Source organism: Agrilus planipennis, unplaced genomic scaffold (assembly GCF_000699045.2).
Source record: "Agrilus planipennis isolate EAB-ADULT unplaced genomic scaffold, Apla_2.0 scaffold125, whole genome shotgun sequence".
Taxonomy (NCBI): Eukaryota; Metazoa; Arthropoda; class Insecta; order Coleoptera; family Buprestidae; genus Agrilus; species Agrilus planipennis.
Genome location: NW_020439119.1, coordinates 201,204 through 217,563, shown reverse-complemented (window position 1 = coordinate 217,563; position 16,360 = coordinate 201,204). Strand labels below are relative to the sequence as shown.

Here is a 16,360-nt window from a genome sequence, read left to right as displayed (position 1 = left end):
CTTTTTCTCGTGTCTAGCGGGTGATTTGATAAATATATATATATATTAATAATGAAGAAAAATAACAACGAACATCAAACATCAAAACAAATAACAGAACTAAATATCAGGAACAACTTATTTACAATGTATCGCGTCTTCAAATGTACACGTCTTAATTAATAGACAAAAATACGTCTTTCGTCTTTGATTTGGCAAAAATGCTCCGTTTAAATAAAATGTATCGTCTTACAGCAACGTCTTCATACCTTGATCGTCTTTTACTTTCTCTCTGGTGGTCTCTCGCGTACCCCAACATGCACGCGAAAGTAAAAATAAATTATCGATCTACCACCACCTAACTGGTATCGCTCTTGCACCTGGGCATATTATATATTATAATAATTCAAATCCTACACTCGGCCATCCGACATTAAATCCGTCTCGGATTCATCACCATTATCAACCCAAGGTTTCATGTGTTCCGAACAAGTGGAAGTTCGAACTGGTCGCTCATTTCATAACATCGTATCTCTCGTTACCTTTCACAATTTCGTATGGTCCTAAATACTCTCGGCAAAGCTTCAGTCCAGGTCCAAACTGGGTTCTCCTGATGTCTACTAAATCGCCTCCTTTATAAATGTTAGGTATTCTTCTTCTTAAATTATAAGTATGTCTATTTTCTTCTTGAATCTTAAATAATTGTCGTCTACTCTCGTCTCGAACTTTTTCCTGAATTAAAACATCTTCTTTGTTACGCATTTTTACTCCTATGAGTACTTCAAATGGAGAAGCAGCAATACTTCTTTGAACCGTACAGTTCATGTTTCTCTGCACTCTGTCAACAAATTTATACCACTTTGTCGGATGTTGTAGACTGAGTTTGGTTAATACTGGAATAATAACACGATTAACTCTTTCTACTTGTCCATTACTTCGTGGGACACCAGTAGTTATTAACACATGTTTTATTCCTTCTTCAGCACAAAACGTTTGAAATTCTTGGCCAGTAAAAGCTGTGCCACGGTCACTAATAATCCTTGCGGGATTACCAAAAACTTGTTGCTGTTTCTTTAAAAAATCTACAACCTCTTTAGACGTGGTTGACTTCGTAGGGTAGTCATGTAAACTTGGTAAAATCGTCTATAACAACAAATATGTGTCGGTAATTCTTATTAGTACTAGCCAGTGGTCCTAGATGGTCAACATGATAAGTATTTAGAGGTTCTTCCACTTGACTGGATGTAATCATCCTTCTTTTTTACCACTCTTTTTGTTACCTAGGATACAAGGAATGCAATTTCGAATACAATCCTGTATTTTGTTTTTTAAATTGGAAATGCAAAATTCTCTTTTAACAAGTTGTTCCGTCTTTGACACTGCGAAGTGTCCATTTTGATGAACTCTTTTAATAATTTCTGGTTGTATTGCTTTCGGAAACACTAGTAATTCTTTTCCGTCTTCAAACTTATAAAGTACATTGTTTTTGAGGAAATATTCCTTGTAGGTTTCTTCGTTTTCTAATATTTTCTTTAACGCCTGTACGTATTCATCCTTTCCTTGTGCNTGGTTGAACCTATGGTCCGGCTCCCTAAATCATCGAAACTCGCAAGCCGATCCACCCACTGCAGTTTGTACCAGAGTTTCGTCAAGGTTCAAGTCCCGTCGGATCGGAACACAAGCTTACTGAACATTAAACGATAAATGATAAGGGCGGAGAATTTGAGGAGAATTGGTAAATCCAGATATTTTGAATGTATCAAAAACTTGTGATGAGAGCATTGGCAGGAAGATTGAGAACCGGAATATTTGAATAAGTGAAACGGTATGAATGTAATAGCAATGTTCAGCGTAGAAAATGGAAGTAAAGGTGTAAGAATTAGCTGAAACATTGACGCATGCACTGGGAGGTTGTGATGAATGTAAAGAATGTAAGAGCGTTATGAATGTGAAAATTTAATGATCCTCTTAAAAATATAACCAGGAAGAGAACGGGGGTTTAAAGAAAATATAGAAAAAAATGACAAGTAAACAATTAATGAAAATATTGATGCATCAGCTAGAAGCGTATAATGAATGCTAAAGGTAAAGTTATGTTTAATTGTTGACAAAAATTGTTTGTAGAAATTCATAACTAAAACTTGTTTGAAAAATACGTATTTCTACAGGTTGTTTTCAGTAACTCGTTTCCAGTTAAAGATATCAAAAAACGTTTTTAATAAGAGTCGTTCTAAATAAGTATCTTCGTATCCCTATGTTATTTTCGATTATACAGTGTCCCATATTTCCTGGAGGCAACCTAACTTCATTTTTTCAAATGGAATACCCCATTTATTATTGCATTTTTGGATTCCTCGTTAAATTTAAGTACCATTTTGTTGATCATACGTTATATCTGCTACATTTTACAAATTTTAGGCAATGCTTAAGTCAGGAACATCTTTTGCTTAATGTTAAGAATCTGTTTCGATTCTTAAGCGTGACTTCACTTGCGGCGCAAAACATTTCCGGATTTTAAGAACTACTTAAAGCTAAGTAGCACTTATTTACGTCGGTGCAAACGGGGATAAATCAGCAACCGGTAAGCCAGGTATTCTCAGTCGAGCGCATTCACTACGAGTAGGTGAACGCAACAGGCAGAGTTTTACCCTTTTCGCGATATTACCTTTTGGGGCGTTTTTATGCCACTGTGTTGTTAGTGTAACATTTTTTCTTCGCAATTTTATTTTAAATAAATAATAGTTTTTCACAAATTCGTTTATTTGTCATCATCATAAGTTTAATTTGTTAATAGTTTAATTTTTTAAAGTTTATAGGGGCATGTTTATAATATAAAAACTGTTTTGTTCATCATGAAATTGAGTTTTACCCCACCATATTGGTTAAATTACAAAAGTCACTATGTTAGTTGAGGGTTAAAATTGGGAATAAGTTTCGTTTCCAAATTTTTCGATTAATCTTACAGTTGGGTCACAATAACCATATTGAATACCGTTTGGACCACCATGTATACCTGGTTTTCAAAGAACATGGAATATTTTTCTATTATTAACAACATTTATTTACTTAATATTTTGCCAGTTTTTATTCATCAATTGCTTCTAACTACAACAGGTGAACATCACACTGTAAAATATAAAAGTTGAGTTATTTCAGTTATAAAAAACATAACGGAATTTGTCAGAAATATTTTTTATTAGTTTGGTTGCCTGTTACGTATTTGAATTGCGTTGTAGATTCAGTCTGAAATGTGGATGACTATTCCTATAAACTTTTTGGTAATGTATTTTAAGGAACATCAAACTATTCTTCAACAACCTATTTGCGCTGGAGTGGTCGGTGGACATTTAGACTTTCCTTTGTTTGCATCATTTGCTTCTATAAAACTAGTATTGTGGTGGGAAGATGAATTCTTGGCAGGATTTCGTTTATCGTCAGGCTTAATAAAGAGACATGCTGACATTCAAAAAAATGACGAAGTGGCCACAGAAGAAGATCATGTGGAAATTGTGAAAACATCCGACCCACAAAAATTTTCATCGTTAATCATAAGTTCGTCTGAACAAATCCTAGGTAACAAAAAGAAATAGAAAATCAACTTTTGGTTATATTAACAACAGAGAGAGTGTGTTTGTGTTTGTTTGCGGTTGCGTGTTCATCATCATGTTTGTTACATATTTTATTAAATGGAAGTCAGTTTTTCCAAAAATAATTACTACCGCATTTTGAACGTTTCAGATCATCTTCATGCGTTAACACAAGAAGCACTCGATCACGCGGATTTATCTGTATTAACGGGAACTATTGGAGCATCTTCGTTATTAAAAAATTGCATATGGTTTTATGTCAATAAATGCAAACGAAGCCGATTATCAAATGAAAGCAACAACGCATTGAATGAAATACTTAGAAAATTTGAAGAAATGAATGAAGCTGTTGCAGAAAGATTGTTGGATCTACATTGCCGACTGTTGTCTCTTTACGTTTTGCAAGATCCGGATTGTTTGAATTGGGACAGTCAGGAAACATTCTTTGAATTGGAAAGAGGATCGTACACTATTCAAATGTGGTGGCTCTATATGAAAGGTTAGTCAAACTATCATCGTTTTTTGTAGTTATCTACAGGTAGATTTTTAAAATAATTTAATAAAGGTGTAAACCCACAATCTTATTTTCAGTACTCAGAGTTATCCAGTTTTTACTATACCTTGAATGTGTAATATATGTCGAGATTTCCAAATTTATGCTTCATGTAATTGAAAACATTTTTAGATAAGTAATTTAATTTAATTTTTAGTTTCTTCAAACGTCATATATAACGTAAATCCTACAGTGACTACTGATTATCTAAGTAACGTAGTGCTTTGGAGCCATTGTTTTGCTTATAAACTTTTACTATATTAACAACCATGCAATTAACACCGTTTACACTCATTTACTGAACTACGTTAATACACTAAACTAGTCAATGAATGAAACTAATTTATTAATTTGATAAAGTAAATTAATAAACAATATTGGGAGTAATCAAGAGTCAAAAGCCACAATAGGAGATTGAGTTTATGGAGTCTACCTTGATTTATTCGCGGCTTACTGGGAGATGTTGTCTAACGGTCTGAAATCTATCGCTCTCGGCTGATATTTAAACTACTCGACATGAGCACTCTGCACATGGCGAATCTCTAATTCGAATGAATTATGGATTTCCTCAACCAAGATCTTCCGATGACTTCATGGTCTTACTAAATATCCCCCTTACCCCTTTTTTCTGGTTCTTTATACTTTACGACATAGTTCTTGTTTGCATTTCTACCACACGGAACGCCACGACTTGGTCACGGTCTAGATCCGTAGTTCCCGTGTGGCTATCCTACATAGATGCTCTGCGTCTTACAAATCGTATTTCGACATAGCAATAAATATAATTTTGTAGCTTAGTTCAGTACAGCAATTCCACGTTTCGTAAATTATCTTAAATTATACCGGAATAAAGTCAAACTAATTCTGTAAATTATTAGCACCATAGGACTCTCTTTCAGAAAAATCACGTCCTCGTGAAGCCTAAAACAGCTTACTGCAAGAATATTTTTAATAGAATAAACAACTGTTAAGCCTTAGGAGCTGTACAGGGTGTGTTTGAAATAAGTAGTAAGATTTTGAGGGTGTCATCTAGACGCTGTAAGGAATCGCATGATGAGTACAGAGGATTAAGGGATAAAAAGAAATTATAAAAAAAACACAAGTTACAATCCGAAACTAGTTCTGGGCGTGAATTGGCAACATAAGTCCTGTATCATTGCACCAAGTTGAGAGAAGGACTCAACGTTGGAGAACGTGAACAATACTTGTCGATCGGCTGAGATAAACATCAACAAAACTACCACTACATATAATGTTTAGTATGACGTTATAACAAATAACACAATACACAAAAACACAAATTTTCACACCATCCTTGAGGTATTGCCAAGGCGCGTTACTTTTCTTACAAAACACACACACATCCGTACACTGCAAAATTGTTAGAAATTTGAAACCCGTTCTAGACGACTGTCATCGAGACATCTACCATAATTATTTCTGGCTTAGGCTTTCCTGTCGAAACCACTGATACAAATCTACTACCAGCAGAAAATCACTTTGCTACAAGACTTGTTTTATTGTAAATGATAAGATTACAACAATTGCTAGTGTAAAATTTGCCACACTGTCAAATGAGAGGGGCCAACGTTGCGTGCTATTTAGCGTATACTACTTTCGGGGTTGTCATCTATGAAAATCAAGGATTTTATCTTCTTAGCGGCGATATGGTTCGGGCGTTGACCCTCAAGTCCCGCAAATGTAATCTGACAAATAATAATATTACATGGCAAAAAAGTACAATGGACATACAACACTGATACTGTCAATTACAAGCTGGTTGAATACGGCGTTACATTGTGGCATTTGTTTGATTGTTGTGACGATCGTCGATGGTAGGAGTATATGGCTTTGTGTTTCTCGTGTACGTACGGGCGAGATTCCTTAGACCAAACATTGCTGCGCACACTTCTTTCTTAAAAACTGTGTAATTTTATTTCTGTTTATTTAATGATTTTCAAGAGTAAGCAACGACGCTGTCGTGCCTCTGGTTCTGTCTTTCTTACATGAAAATGGTTCTCTTCGCGTATGTTAGCTCAGTAGCTGGGTCATAGTCAATAGGGACCCACAACAATTTTTACTTAACGACTCTGTAAGTATTTTCATGAATCTCGTTCTATTCAAATCTTTCTATTACTGTTGTGCGGTCGCATAGGGGTTTCTCTATATCAGCAAAGAACTTACTAGTCCTGTAGAAATTACACAAACCTTCAAGCCTTGTGACATGTTTCTCAAACGTCCTGGACCATACTATTAAATCGTCTAAACGTATCAGAAATGTTTTGAAGAAGAATGAAAGGGAGAAGAAAATAAGGGAAATCGAAATATAAAAAATAAAAGGTAAAAAGTTAAATGTAATAATACCCAGAAAAGGGAAAAATAAGTAATACAAAAGATGTGAGAGATGGAATCTAAAAGGCACTATAAAAGTTTTTAAGAAAGGATATGAAAGTTGAAGCAACAGTAGCAATCTTAGAAGAGAGGTTGGAAATATTAAGACAGAAAAGCTAAAGGGATCAAGGGAATCAAGTCTATATTAAGGGAGATCTATCAGCAGCAGAAAAAAGAATTAAAAATATAATAGTGTAAAGAATAAGAGAAGAGAACATAAGAGAAAAAGAGCCAGCGTTAGATACAAAGGTGGGGCATAAGAGAGTGTAAATTAAAAGAAAGAGTACGTTATAGAACTAAGAGACAGGGAAACTAGCAGAAATAAAAGGAAATCACTCCTTCCATAATATGGAAAACGTGGTAGAGGTGTAAGAAGTAGAAAAATATGAACATTGCATGGAATATGGCAAGGATCAGAAATAAGCATAATAAATTCTTGAACAGATTAAAATGAAATAATATATGTAAGTGAGACGTAGATAGAAGTGAAGGATAATAATATAGAAAGATTAGATTATAAGTTCTCTTTAGGATTTCAGACAACCGAAATATTTGTGAATCCCAAGTGCAATGATAGTGTGCATGCGAACAATAGAGCAAAACATTTATAAAGAATATTTTGTATAATGTAGGTATATTTAATATTCTATGGAAATAAGTAGTACATCAGTCAAGTATCAGTATAGGTAGCTCGTGTCATTATCAGCAGATAAATATTTTTCTAAAGTTAGGTTTCTTCAAATACTAGTTTAGCAATTCCTTTGTACAGTTTAGACGAATACCCAGAGCAGGTAGCGGGGTGCATCACCGATTGCTTCATACTACATTTACGTTTCTCGTAATTTATAAATACCTAATCTAGCTAATACAGCTACCCTGTTTGGGATTTTTTCATAGCAATCTGAGTCAACTGCTTAGGTTGTAATATTTGGTGGTGGTGGTTTTCTTTTATATTAGCATGNTCTAATATTTTCTTTAACGCCTGTACGTATTCATCCTTTCCTTGTGCGATTTGTATACGTTCTAACACTCCATTCTCCTTAGAAATATCCTCAGTAATTGTCATCAGCGTAACGGGATATCTGCTTAGTTTTTCCTTTTCTGTGCGCAATCTCATATGTGTATTCCTCCAAAAGTAAAGCCCAACGTACAACTCTTGTGAGATCTTTTTTATCCATTGTACGTTGAAATGCGGCACAATCTGTCACTATTCGAAATTTTTGACCTAGCAGGTACACTCTAAATTTTTTAACAGCATGAATAATAGCGAGAACCTCTAACTCGTAACTATTATATTTTTCCTATCAAAATTTCGGAAATACCCCGTAAGTCCTAGAAAGGATTGAACTTGTTTAGTCGTCGTAGGTTACTCTCCATTTTCTATGATGAATCCTAAAAATTCCACTTTCTTCTGTAAAAATTGACATTTTTGCTTCGATCTCTAAACCATACTCTCTGGCTACTTGAAGAACTATTTTCAATCTTTCCAATCCTTCATTTTCATCCTTACTTAACACTATTAAATGATCCATGTAGTACATCATAATATTTTGTCTTGTCAAATCTCGAAAGATGTAAGATATATATCTTTGAAAAACAGCAGGACTATTGCAAAGACCAAAAATTCATATTGCCCACTGGGTGTAACAAAAGATGTATATTTAATGCTGTCCTCCGCCACGAGCACATGAAAAAAACCATTTTTCAGATCTATGGTGCTGACAAACTGAATACCTTCTAATTGATCTGGAACATCCTCATTCAAAGGTAGTGCAAAACGATCTTTAATGATATTCTTGTTTAATTTGCGATAATCACAGCATATTCTCGTAGATTCACCTTTCTTTTTAACGAGTACTATTGGGCTTGCGTAATCTGATGAGCTAGGTCTAATTATATCCTCTTTTGTTTATTCCTTTAATTGTCTTTCTACTATTTCCTTTTCAGGTATAGCTAGTCTGCGTGGCCTCTGATCATCGTTTTTAAGAACTATACTCATTTTGATATCAGTGGTCTTTGATTTTTCTGGTTTGTACGAATTTATTAGCTTCTTATCTTCATTTCGGTATTTATGATCTTCAATATGTCGAAACATTAAATCCTAATTGTCATCATTTTCATCTATTGCAAAATGCATCAGAAAGTCACATATGAACAGCAATTAAATTTTTCGTCTCTTCTTTATAGATTCGGTTATTTAATACGAATATCTATACGCTTACACATATGAACAGCTCAATAATAATGCACTGTATGTACAGTCCATTTCAATTTGCATCATCTGCAAATCTAAGCATACTAATCTTTTGCCCATGCACATCTATCCCTACAGTTGTACTGTCTTTAATGATGTTGATGGCGTCTTCGATGTATAGATTAAAAAGTAGCGGTGACAGTGTGCATNAACTACGTTAATACATTAAACTAGTCAATGAATGAAACTAATTTATTAATTTGATAAAGTAAATTAATAAACAATATTGGGAGTAATCAAGAGTCAAAAGCCACAATAGGAGATTGAGTTTATGGAGTCTACCTTGATTTATTCGCGGCTTACTGGGAGATGTTGTCTAACGGTCTGAAATCTATCGCTCTCGGCTGATATTTAAACTACTCGACATGAGCACTCTGCACATGGCGAATCTCTAATTCGAATGAATTATGGATTTCCTCAACCAAGATCTTCCGATGACTTCATGGTCTTACTAAATATCCCCCTTACCCCTTTTTTCTGGTTCTTTATACTTTACGACATAGTTCTTGTTTGCATTTCTACCACACGGAACGCCACGACTTGGTCACGGTCTAGATCCGTAGTTCCCGTGTAGCTATCCTACATAGATGCTCTGCGTCTTACAAATCGTATTTCGACATAGCAATAAATATAATTTTGTAGCTTAGTTCAGTACAGCAATTCCACGTTTCGTAAATTATCTTAAATTATACCGGAATAAAGTCAAACTAATTCTGTAAATTATTAGCACCATAGGACTCTCTTTCAGAAAAATCACGTCCTCGTGAAGCCTAAAACAGCTTACTGCAAGAATATTTTTAATAGAATAAACAACTGTTAAGCCTTAGGAGCTGTACAGGGTGTGTTTGAAATAAGTAGTAAGATTTTGAGGGTGTCATCTAGACGCTGTAAGGAATCGCATGATGAGTACAGAGGATTAAGGGATAAAAAGAAATTATAAAAAAAACACAAGTTACAATCCGAAACTAGTTCTGGGCGTGAATTGGCAACATAAGTCCTGTATCATTGCACCAAGTTGAGAGAAGGACTCAACGTTGGAGAACGTGAACAATACTTGTCGATCGGCTGAGATAAACATCAACAAAACTACCACTACATATAATGTTTAGTATGACGTTATAACAAATAACACAATACACAAAAACACAAATTTTCACGCCATCCTTGAGGTATTGCCAAGGCGCGTTACTTTTCTTACAAAACACACACACATCCGTACACTGCAAAATTGTTAGAAATTTGAAACCCGTTCTAGACGACTGTCATCGAGACATCTACCATAATTATTTCTGGCTTAGGCTTTCCTGTCGAAACCACTGATACAAATCTACTACCAGCAGAAAATCACTTTGCTACAAGACTTGTTTTATTGTAAATGATAAGATTACAACAATTGCTAGTGTAAAATTTGCCACACTGTCAAATGAGAGGGGCCAACGTTGCGTGCTATTTAGCGTATACTACTTTCGGGGTTGTCATCTATGAAAATCAAGGATTTTATCTTCTTAGCGGCGATATGGTTCGGGCGTTGACCCTCAAGTCCCGCAAATGTAATCTGACAAATAATAATATTACATGGCAAAAAAGTACAATGGACATACAACACTGATACTGTCAATTACAAGCTGGTTGAATACGGCGTTACATTGTGGCATTTGTTTGATTGTTGTGACGATCGTCGATGGTAGGAGTATATGGCTTTGTGTTTCTCGTGTACGTACGGGCGAGATTCCTTAGACCAAACATTGCTGCGCACACTTCTTTCTTAAAAACTGTGTAATTTTATTTCTGTTTATTTAATGATTTTCAAGAGTAAGCAACGACGCTGTCGTGCCTCTGGTTCTGCCTTTCTTACATGAAAATGGTTCTCTTCGCGTATGTTAGCTCAGTAGCTGGGTCATAGTCAATAGGGACCCACAACAATTTTTACTTAACGACTCTGTAAGTATTTTCATGAATCTCGTTCTATTCAAATCTTTCTATTACTGTTGTGCGGTCGCATAGGGGTTTCTCTATATCAGCAAAGAACTTACTAGTCCTGTAGAAATTACACAAACCTTCAAGCCTTGTGACATGTTTCTCAAACGTCCTGGACCATACTATTAAATCGTCTAAACGTATCAGAAATGTTTTGAAGAAGAATGAAAGGGAGAAGAAAATAAGGGAAATCGAAATATAAAAAATAAAAGGTAAAAAGTTAAATGTAATAATACCCAGAAAAGGGAAAAATAAGTAATACAAAAGATGTGAGAGATGGAATCTAAAAGGCACTATAAAAGTTTTTAAGAAAGGATATGAAAGTTGAAGCAACAGTAGCAATCTTAGAAGAGAGGTTGGAAATATTAAGACAGAAAAGCTAAAGGGATCAAGGGAATCAAGTCTATATTAAGGGAGATCTATCAGCAGCAGAAAAAAGAATTAAAAATATAATAGTGTAAAGAATAAGAGAAGAGAACATAAGAGAAAAAGAGCCAGCGTTAGATACAAAGGTGGGGCATAAGAGAGTGTAAATTAAAAGAAAGAGTACGTTATAGAACTAAGAGACAGGGAAACTAGCAGAAATAAAAGGAAATCACTCCTTTCATAATATGGAAAACGTGGTAGAGGTGTAAGAAGTAGAAAAATATGAACATTGCATGGAATATGGCAAGGATCAAAAATAAGCATAATAAATTCTTGAACAGATTAAAATGAAATAATATATGTAAGTGAGACGTAGATAGAAGTGAAGGATAATAATATAGAAAGATTAGATTATAAGTTCTCTTTAGGATTTCAGACAACCGAAATATTTGTGAATCCCAAGTGCAATGATAGTGTGCATGCGAACAATAGAGCAAAACATTTATAAAGAATATTTTGTATAATGTAGGTATATTTAATATTCTATGGAAATAAGTAGTACATCAGTCAAGTATCAGTATAGGTAGCTCGTGTCATTATCAGCAGATAAATATTTTTCTAAAGTTAGGTTTCTTCAAATACTAGTTTAGCAATTCCTTTGTACAGTTTAGACGAATACCCAGAGCAGGTAGCGGGGTGCATCACCGATTGCTTCATACTACATTTACGTTTCTCGTAATTTATAAATACCTAATCTAGCTAATACAGCTACCCTGTTTGGGATTCTTTCATAGCAATCTGAGTCAACTGCTTAGGTTGTAATATTTGGTGGTGGTGGTTTTCTTTTATATTAGCATGTTAGAAATATAAGTTTGTTTTCAGTTAGTCCTTCATTTGTATATATCGCAGTTTAGCGATTATCATTTTAAATAAACTTAGTTAAATAGTTTAAGTCGGAGTTTTATTCGCTTCGTCAAAAAAAAACCAACTGAGAAAATACCGTTCGTGTTTTCACGGCAAACAGTACTTGTGCATACTATATCATACGGTAAAAGTAAATAAAAGTGGAAAGGCAGTAGGGGGAATATAAATAGGTAAAATAAAAAATTTGAATGTGAATGTGCAGGAATTAGAAAAGGGGGTGATCGTATTAGATATTACAGTAGGTAAGGGAAACCAGGTTATATGCGTATATTTAAGCAAAGGGACAGTAGTGTAAACCCAATAAGATAGAAAAAGAAAGGGATAATAACATTGTAATAATAGGTGATTGTAATATTAGAATAAGAAGAAGGATGCGAGAATGAGCTGAAGAACAAACAATTTATAGATAGGGAGGGAAAAAGTTATGTTGTATAGAAAAGAGTTTATTTACACTAGATGGGGCCACGGAAGTTGCAAGGAAGGAGAATACACATTTATGGAACATGGGGGAACAGTAATAAATTATGCTCTAACAATCGGAAAAGAGCTTGGAGAAAAATAAGAAGTTGTAAAATGAAAGAATTAATAGGAACGGATCTAAAAATAGTGTACGATTTAGTAAACAGAAAGGACATAGTAGGAATATCGAAAAATAGCCGAAGAGATAATGGGGAGAAATAACAAGGATGTTACACATAAACAATCAAATAGGAAGTCAGACGCACTAATGGAAAACAATGAAGTTAAAAACTACGCAAAAATGATTGGGAAAAAAGGGTGATTTGTTCAGCACAGTAGCAAGAAGTGTATTTTTTGGGGGATGGAAATCTGCGATTGGAAAAGATACAATCATGAATATTCATGCAAAGCACAACATGGAAGTTAAAATTAATAGCTACACTCGGGTTTTATTTTAAAAAGAGAAATGAAATGTGGAGAACTAGTGGATGAGACCGGGACGAATAGAAGGACAACAATCAAATACGAGGACAAGTTGGACAGTTGACAGGTGTAAGTAGAAAGATATGAAGAAAAAATCATGAGGATGTGAAATTGATATGATCAAGAAAGAAAAAGGCAGTGGAGGAAATGATGATAAATAAATAATAGAAAAAACGGCAAAATAGGGGAATGAAAGGAATGTAGATAGTATGATGAGGAAAAATGTTATCAGGTGAAAAATAGAAAGACGTAAGAAAACTATAAAGGTCGAAATACAAGGAAGGGATGAAAAAGTGGCTGTTGAAAAACCAGCAGAAATATATAAGACCAAAGCATTTGAAAGAAAACAAGACAGTTATAGCAAGGTTTGGAATGGGGAACAATGTAATGAGATCAAATATTGATTGAAAATGAAGGGAGAAAACGTGGAATATGTAGAAAAGAAAATTACAGTTTTAGTCATAGGATAGAAGAGGATGTGGAAATAAAGGTAGGGAATGAATACAAGAAAGTATTAGGGGCAGAACGCAACGGTGTCGTTCTATTAAAAAAAAATTGTAAAGTAGAAGAGAAGGCAAGAGGGATGTCATCATCATCATCATCATCATCATCATCATCATCATAAGGTCATCAGTCCTAAGACTGGTTGGACACGTACCCCCACTCTTTCCTATCCTGAGCTAAACTTCGCATTTCCCTAAAACTAGAACAACCCACATCCTTAATTATTTGCGAAGAGTAATCTAGATCTACCTCTACCTCTCCTAACTCCTGTTTATGCTTCTAATATGTCTCTGACTAGACCTTCATGCCTGAGAAGGTGTCCTACCAACCTATCTCGCATATTCTTTATTGACTTCCATAGAGTCCTCTGTTCTCCTATTCTTTCCAATACCTCTTCATTTCTAACCTTTTCTACCCACGATATCCTCATCATCCGCCTATAACACCACATTTCGAACGCTTCTAACCTTTTCTTTTCCGCCGCTCCCACTGTCCATGTTTCGCACCCGTACAACGCCGTGCTCCAAACATACACCTTTAACAACCTTTTTCGAATTTCTAAATTAACCGTTCGCGAGCATAGAAGTGACTTCTTTTTATTAAAGGCGACACGACCCTGCGCTATCCTCTGCTTTATATCCCTACTACTCCTTCCATCCTCACTTATCTGACTTCCTAGGTATCTAAAATCAGCCACTTCTTCTAATTTTTCGTCTCCTATCTTTATATTCGCTCTTTCCCTACTTTTTCTTCCCTTGCATATCAGTATTTTAGTTTTACTTTTATTTATTTTCATACAGTACTGATCTGTCAGTACCGCTTCCATTTTATTTAAAGCTATCTCTAGGTCCTCCTTGCTAGATGCTAATACTGCTATATCATCTGCAAATCTAAGCATACTAATCTTTTGCCCTTGCACATCTATCCCTACAGTTGTACTGTCTTTAATGATGTTGATGGCGTCTTCGATGTATAGATTAAAAAGTAGCGGTGACAGTGTGCATCCCTGCCTGACTCCCTTCCTAATATTTACTTCTCTACGTTGCATCCCCAGCTCTATAACTGCCTGTTGCTCTTTATACAAACTAAGTATCACTCTTCTATCTTTGTAATTCATCCCTACATTTTTAAGTATATTTAACATCTTGTCCCATTTAACATTGTCAAAAGCTTTCTCTAAATCTACAAATCCTATGTACGCACTCTTTCCTTTTTCTATCGTTTTCTCTATTGCTACCCGTAAAGCTAGAATGGCCTCCCGCGTTCCTCTATTTCTTCTAAACCCAAATTGATCTTCCCCTAATAGTTCTTCCGCCCTTTTTTCCATCCTCCTCTGTACAATTCTAGTTAAGATTTTTGACGCATGGGAAGTTAAGCTAATTGTTCGAAATTTCTCGCACCTATCCGCGCCCCTCTTCTTAGGTAATGTTACTACTACGTTCCGTTTATAATCCTCTGGGACTTTCCCCGTTTCGTAAATGTGACTAACTAACTTAAACATACGATCTCTAACCTCTTGTCCTGCATGTTTTAGAATTTCCCCTTGTATCCCATCTACACCTGGCGCCTTATTATTCTTTAAATTTTTTAATACTACATCGAACTCTTCTCTCATTATGGGATATCCAAGCTCATCTATTTCCACACTATCTTCCTTCTCTAATATATCTCCTAACTGAGGTCCTGCGTAATGGTTCTCTAAATATTCTTTCCACCTATCTGCCTTTTCCTCATTTTCTATCAAAATGACCCCTATTATTAGTACTGTATCCTACATCTCCAAAATTCCTTTTAATTATATTACAAGCCCCATGGCTTTTACCTACTTCAAACTTTTCTTCTACTTCTTTACACATCCTATCAATCCACTGTTACTTAGCTGCCCTACACTTCCTAATTATTTCCCACTTTATAGCTTTATATCTTTTTTGCCCTTCTTCGTCTGTCCTGTTTTTGTATTTCCGCCTTTCGTCTATTAATCCTACAATCACATTTGTTATCCAGGGTTTCCTACTTTCGTTTTGTTTAAGACCTAGTACCTCTGTAGCTGCTGCCTTTAGACACGTTTTAATGCAGTTCCATTCTATCTCTATGTCCCCGTCATTCGTTTCTCCAGTCGCCATTAGTATTTCGTCTGTCATTTTACCTAGCCTATCACGCGCTTCGTTACATTTTAGCTTTTCTAAGTCGAGACGTCTCCTACCTGCCCTCTTTTTCAGAATTTTGAATTTAAGATTGGTCTTCATAACTACTAAATTATGATCGCTATTTATATCTGCTCCTGGATAACTCCTACAGTCCTTCACTTAATTTTTAAATCTTTGCCTAACAAGTATGTAATCTAATTGATATCTCCCTAAATCACCTGGCATCTTCCACGTATAGCGCCTCCTAGCGTGATGGTTGTTATTTTTATCGCAAAATGCTATCAGCCTATCTCCCCTATCATTTCTATTGCCTAATCCAAAAGAAACTGCTATTGCATCCACTTTACCTTCACCTATTACTGCGTTGAAATTTCCTAAAACTATTAGGTTGTCCTGTCCTTTCACTAAACTTAACACGTCTTCTATATCTGCATAGACTGCTTCTACGTCTTCATCACTGTAAGATGATGTAGGCATGTAGACCTGCACTAATACTGTTCTTACCGGCTTTGAGTTTAATTTAACCATAACTATCCTATCGCCTTTTTGTAAATAACATTCTACACTCTGCCCTACTTTCCTACGCATTACAATTCCTACACCTGAATTACTTTCTACAGATCCTGTATGTGTTACTCTAAAGTCCCCACTCCAGAAGTCTCCAGCTTCGGGCCAACGGACTTCACTTATACCTACTATATCTAATTCTAATCTATCCATCTCTATTTTTAAATTT

General features: G+C 35.2%; 1 protein-coding gene across 1 annotated transcript in view; it reads left to right on the top strand.

The window, feature by feature from the left end:
- Positions 1-16,360, top strand: part of LOC108736195 — a 121,651-nt gene that overhangs the window by 6,474 nt on the left and 98,817 nt on the right. Inside the window, exons 2-3 of the mRNA XM_025977711.1 lie at positions 3,273-3,552; positions 3,718-4,065. Coding sequence (XP_025833496.1) covers positions 3,273-3,552; positions 3,718-4,065 — 628 coding nt within the window. The remainder of the gene's footprint in view (positions 1-3,272; positions 3,553-3,717; positions 4,066-16,360) is intronic.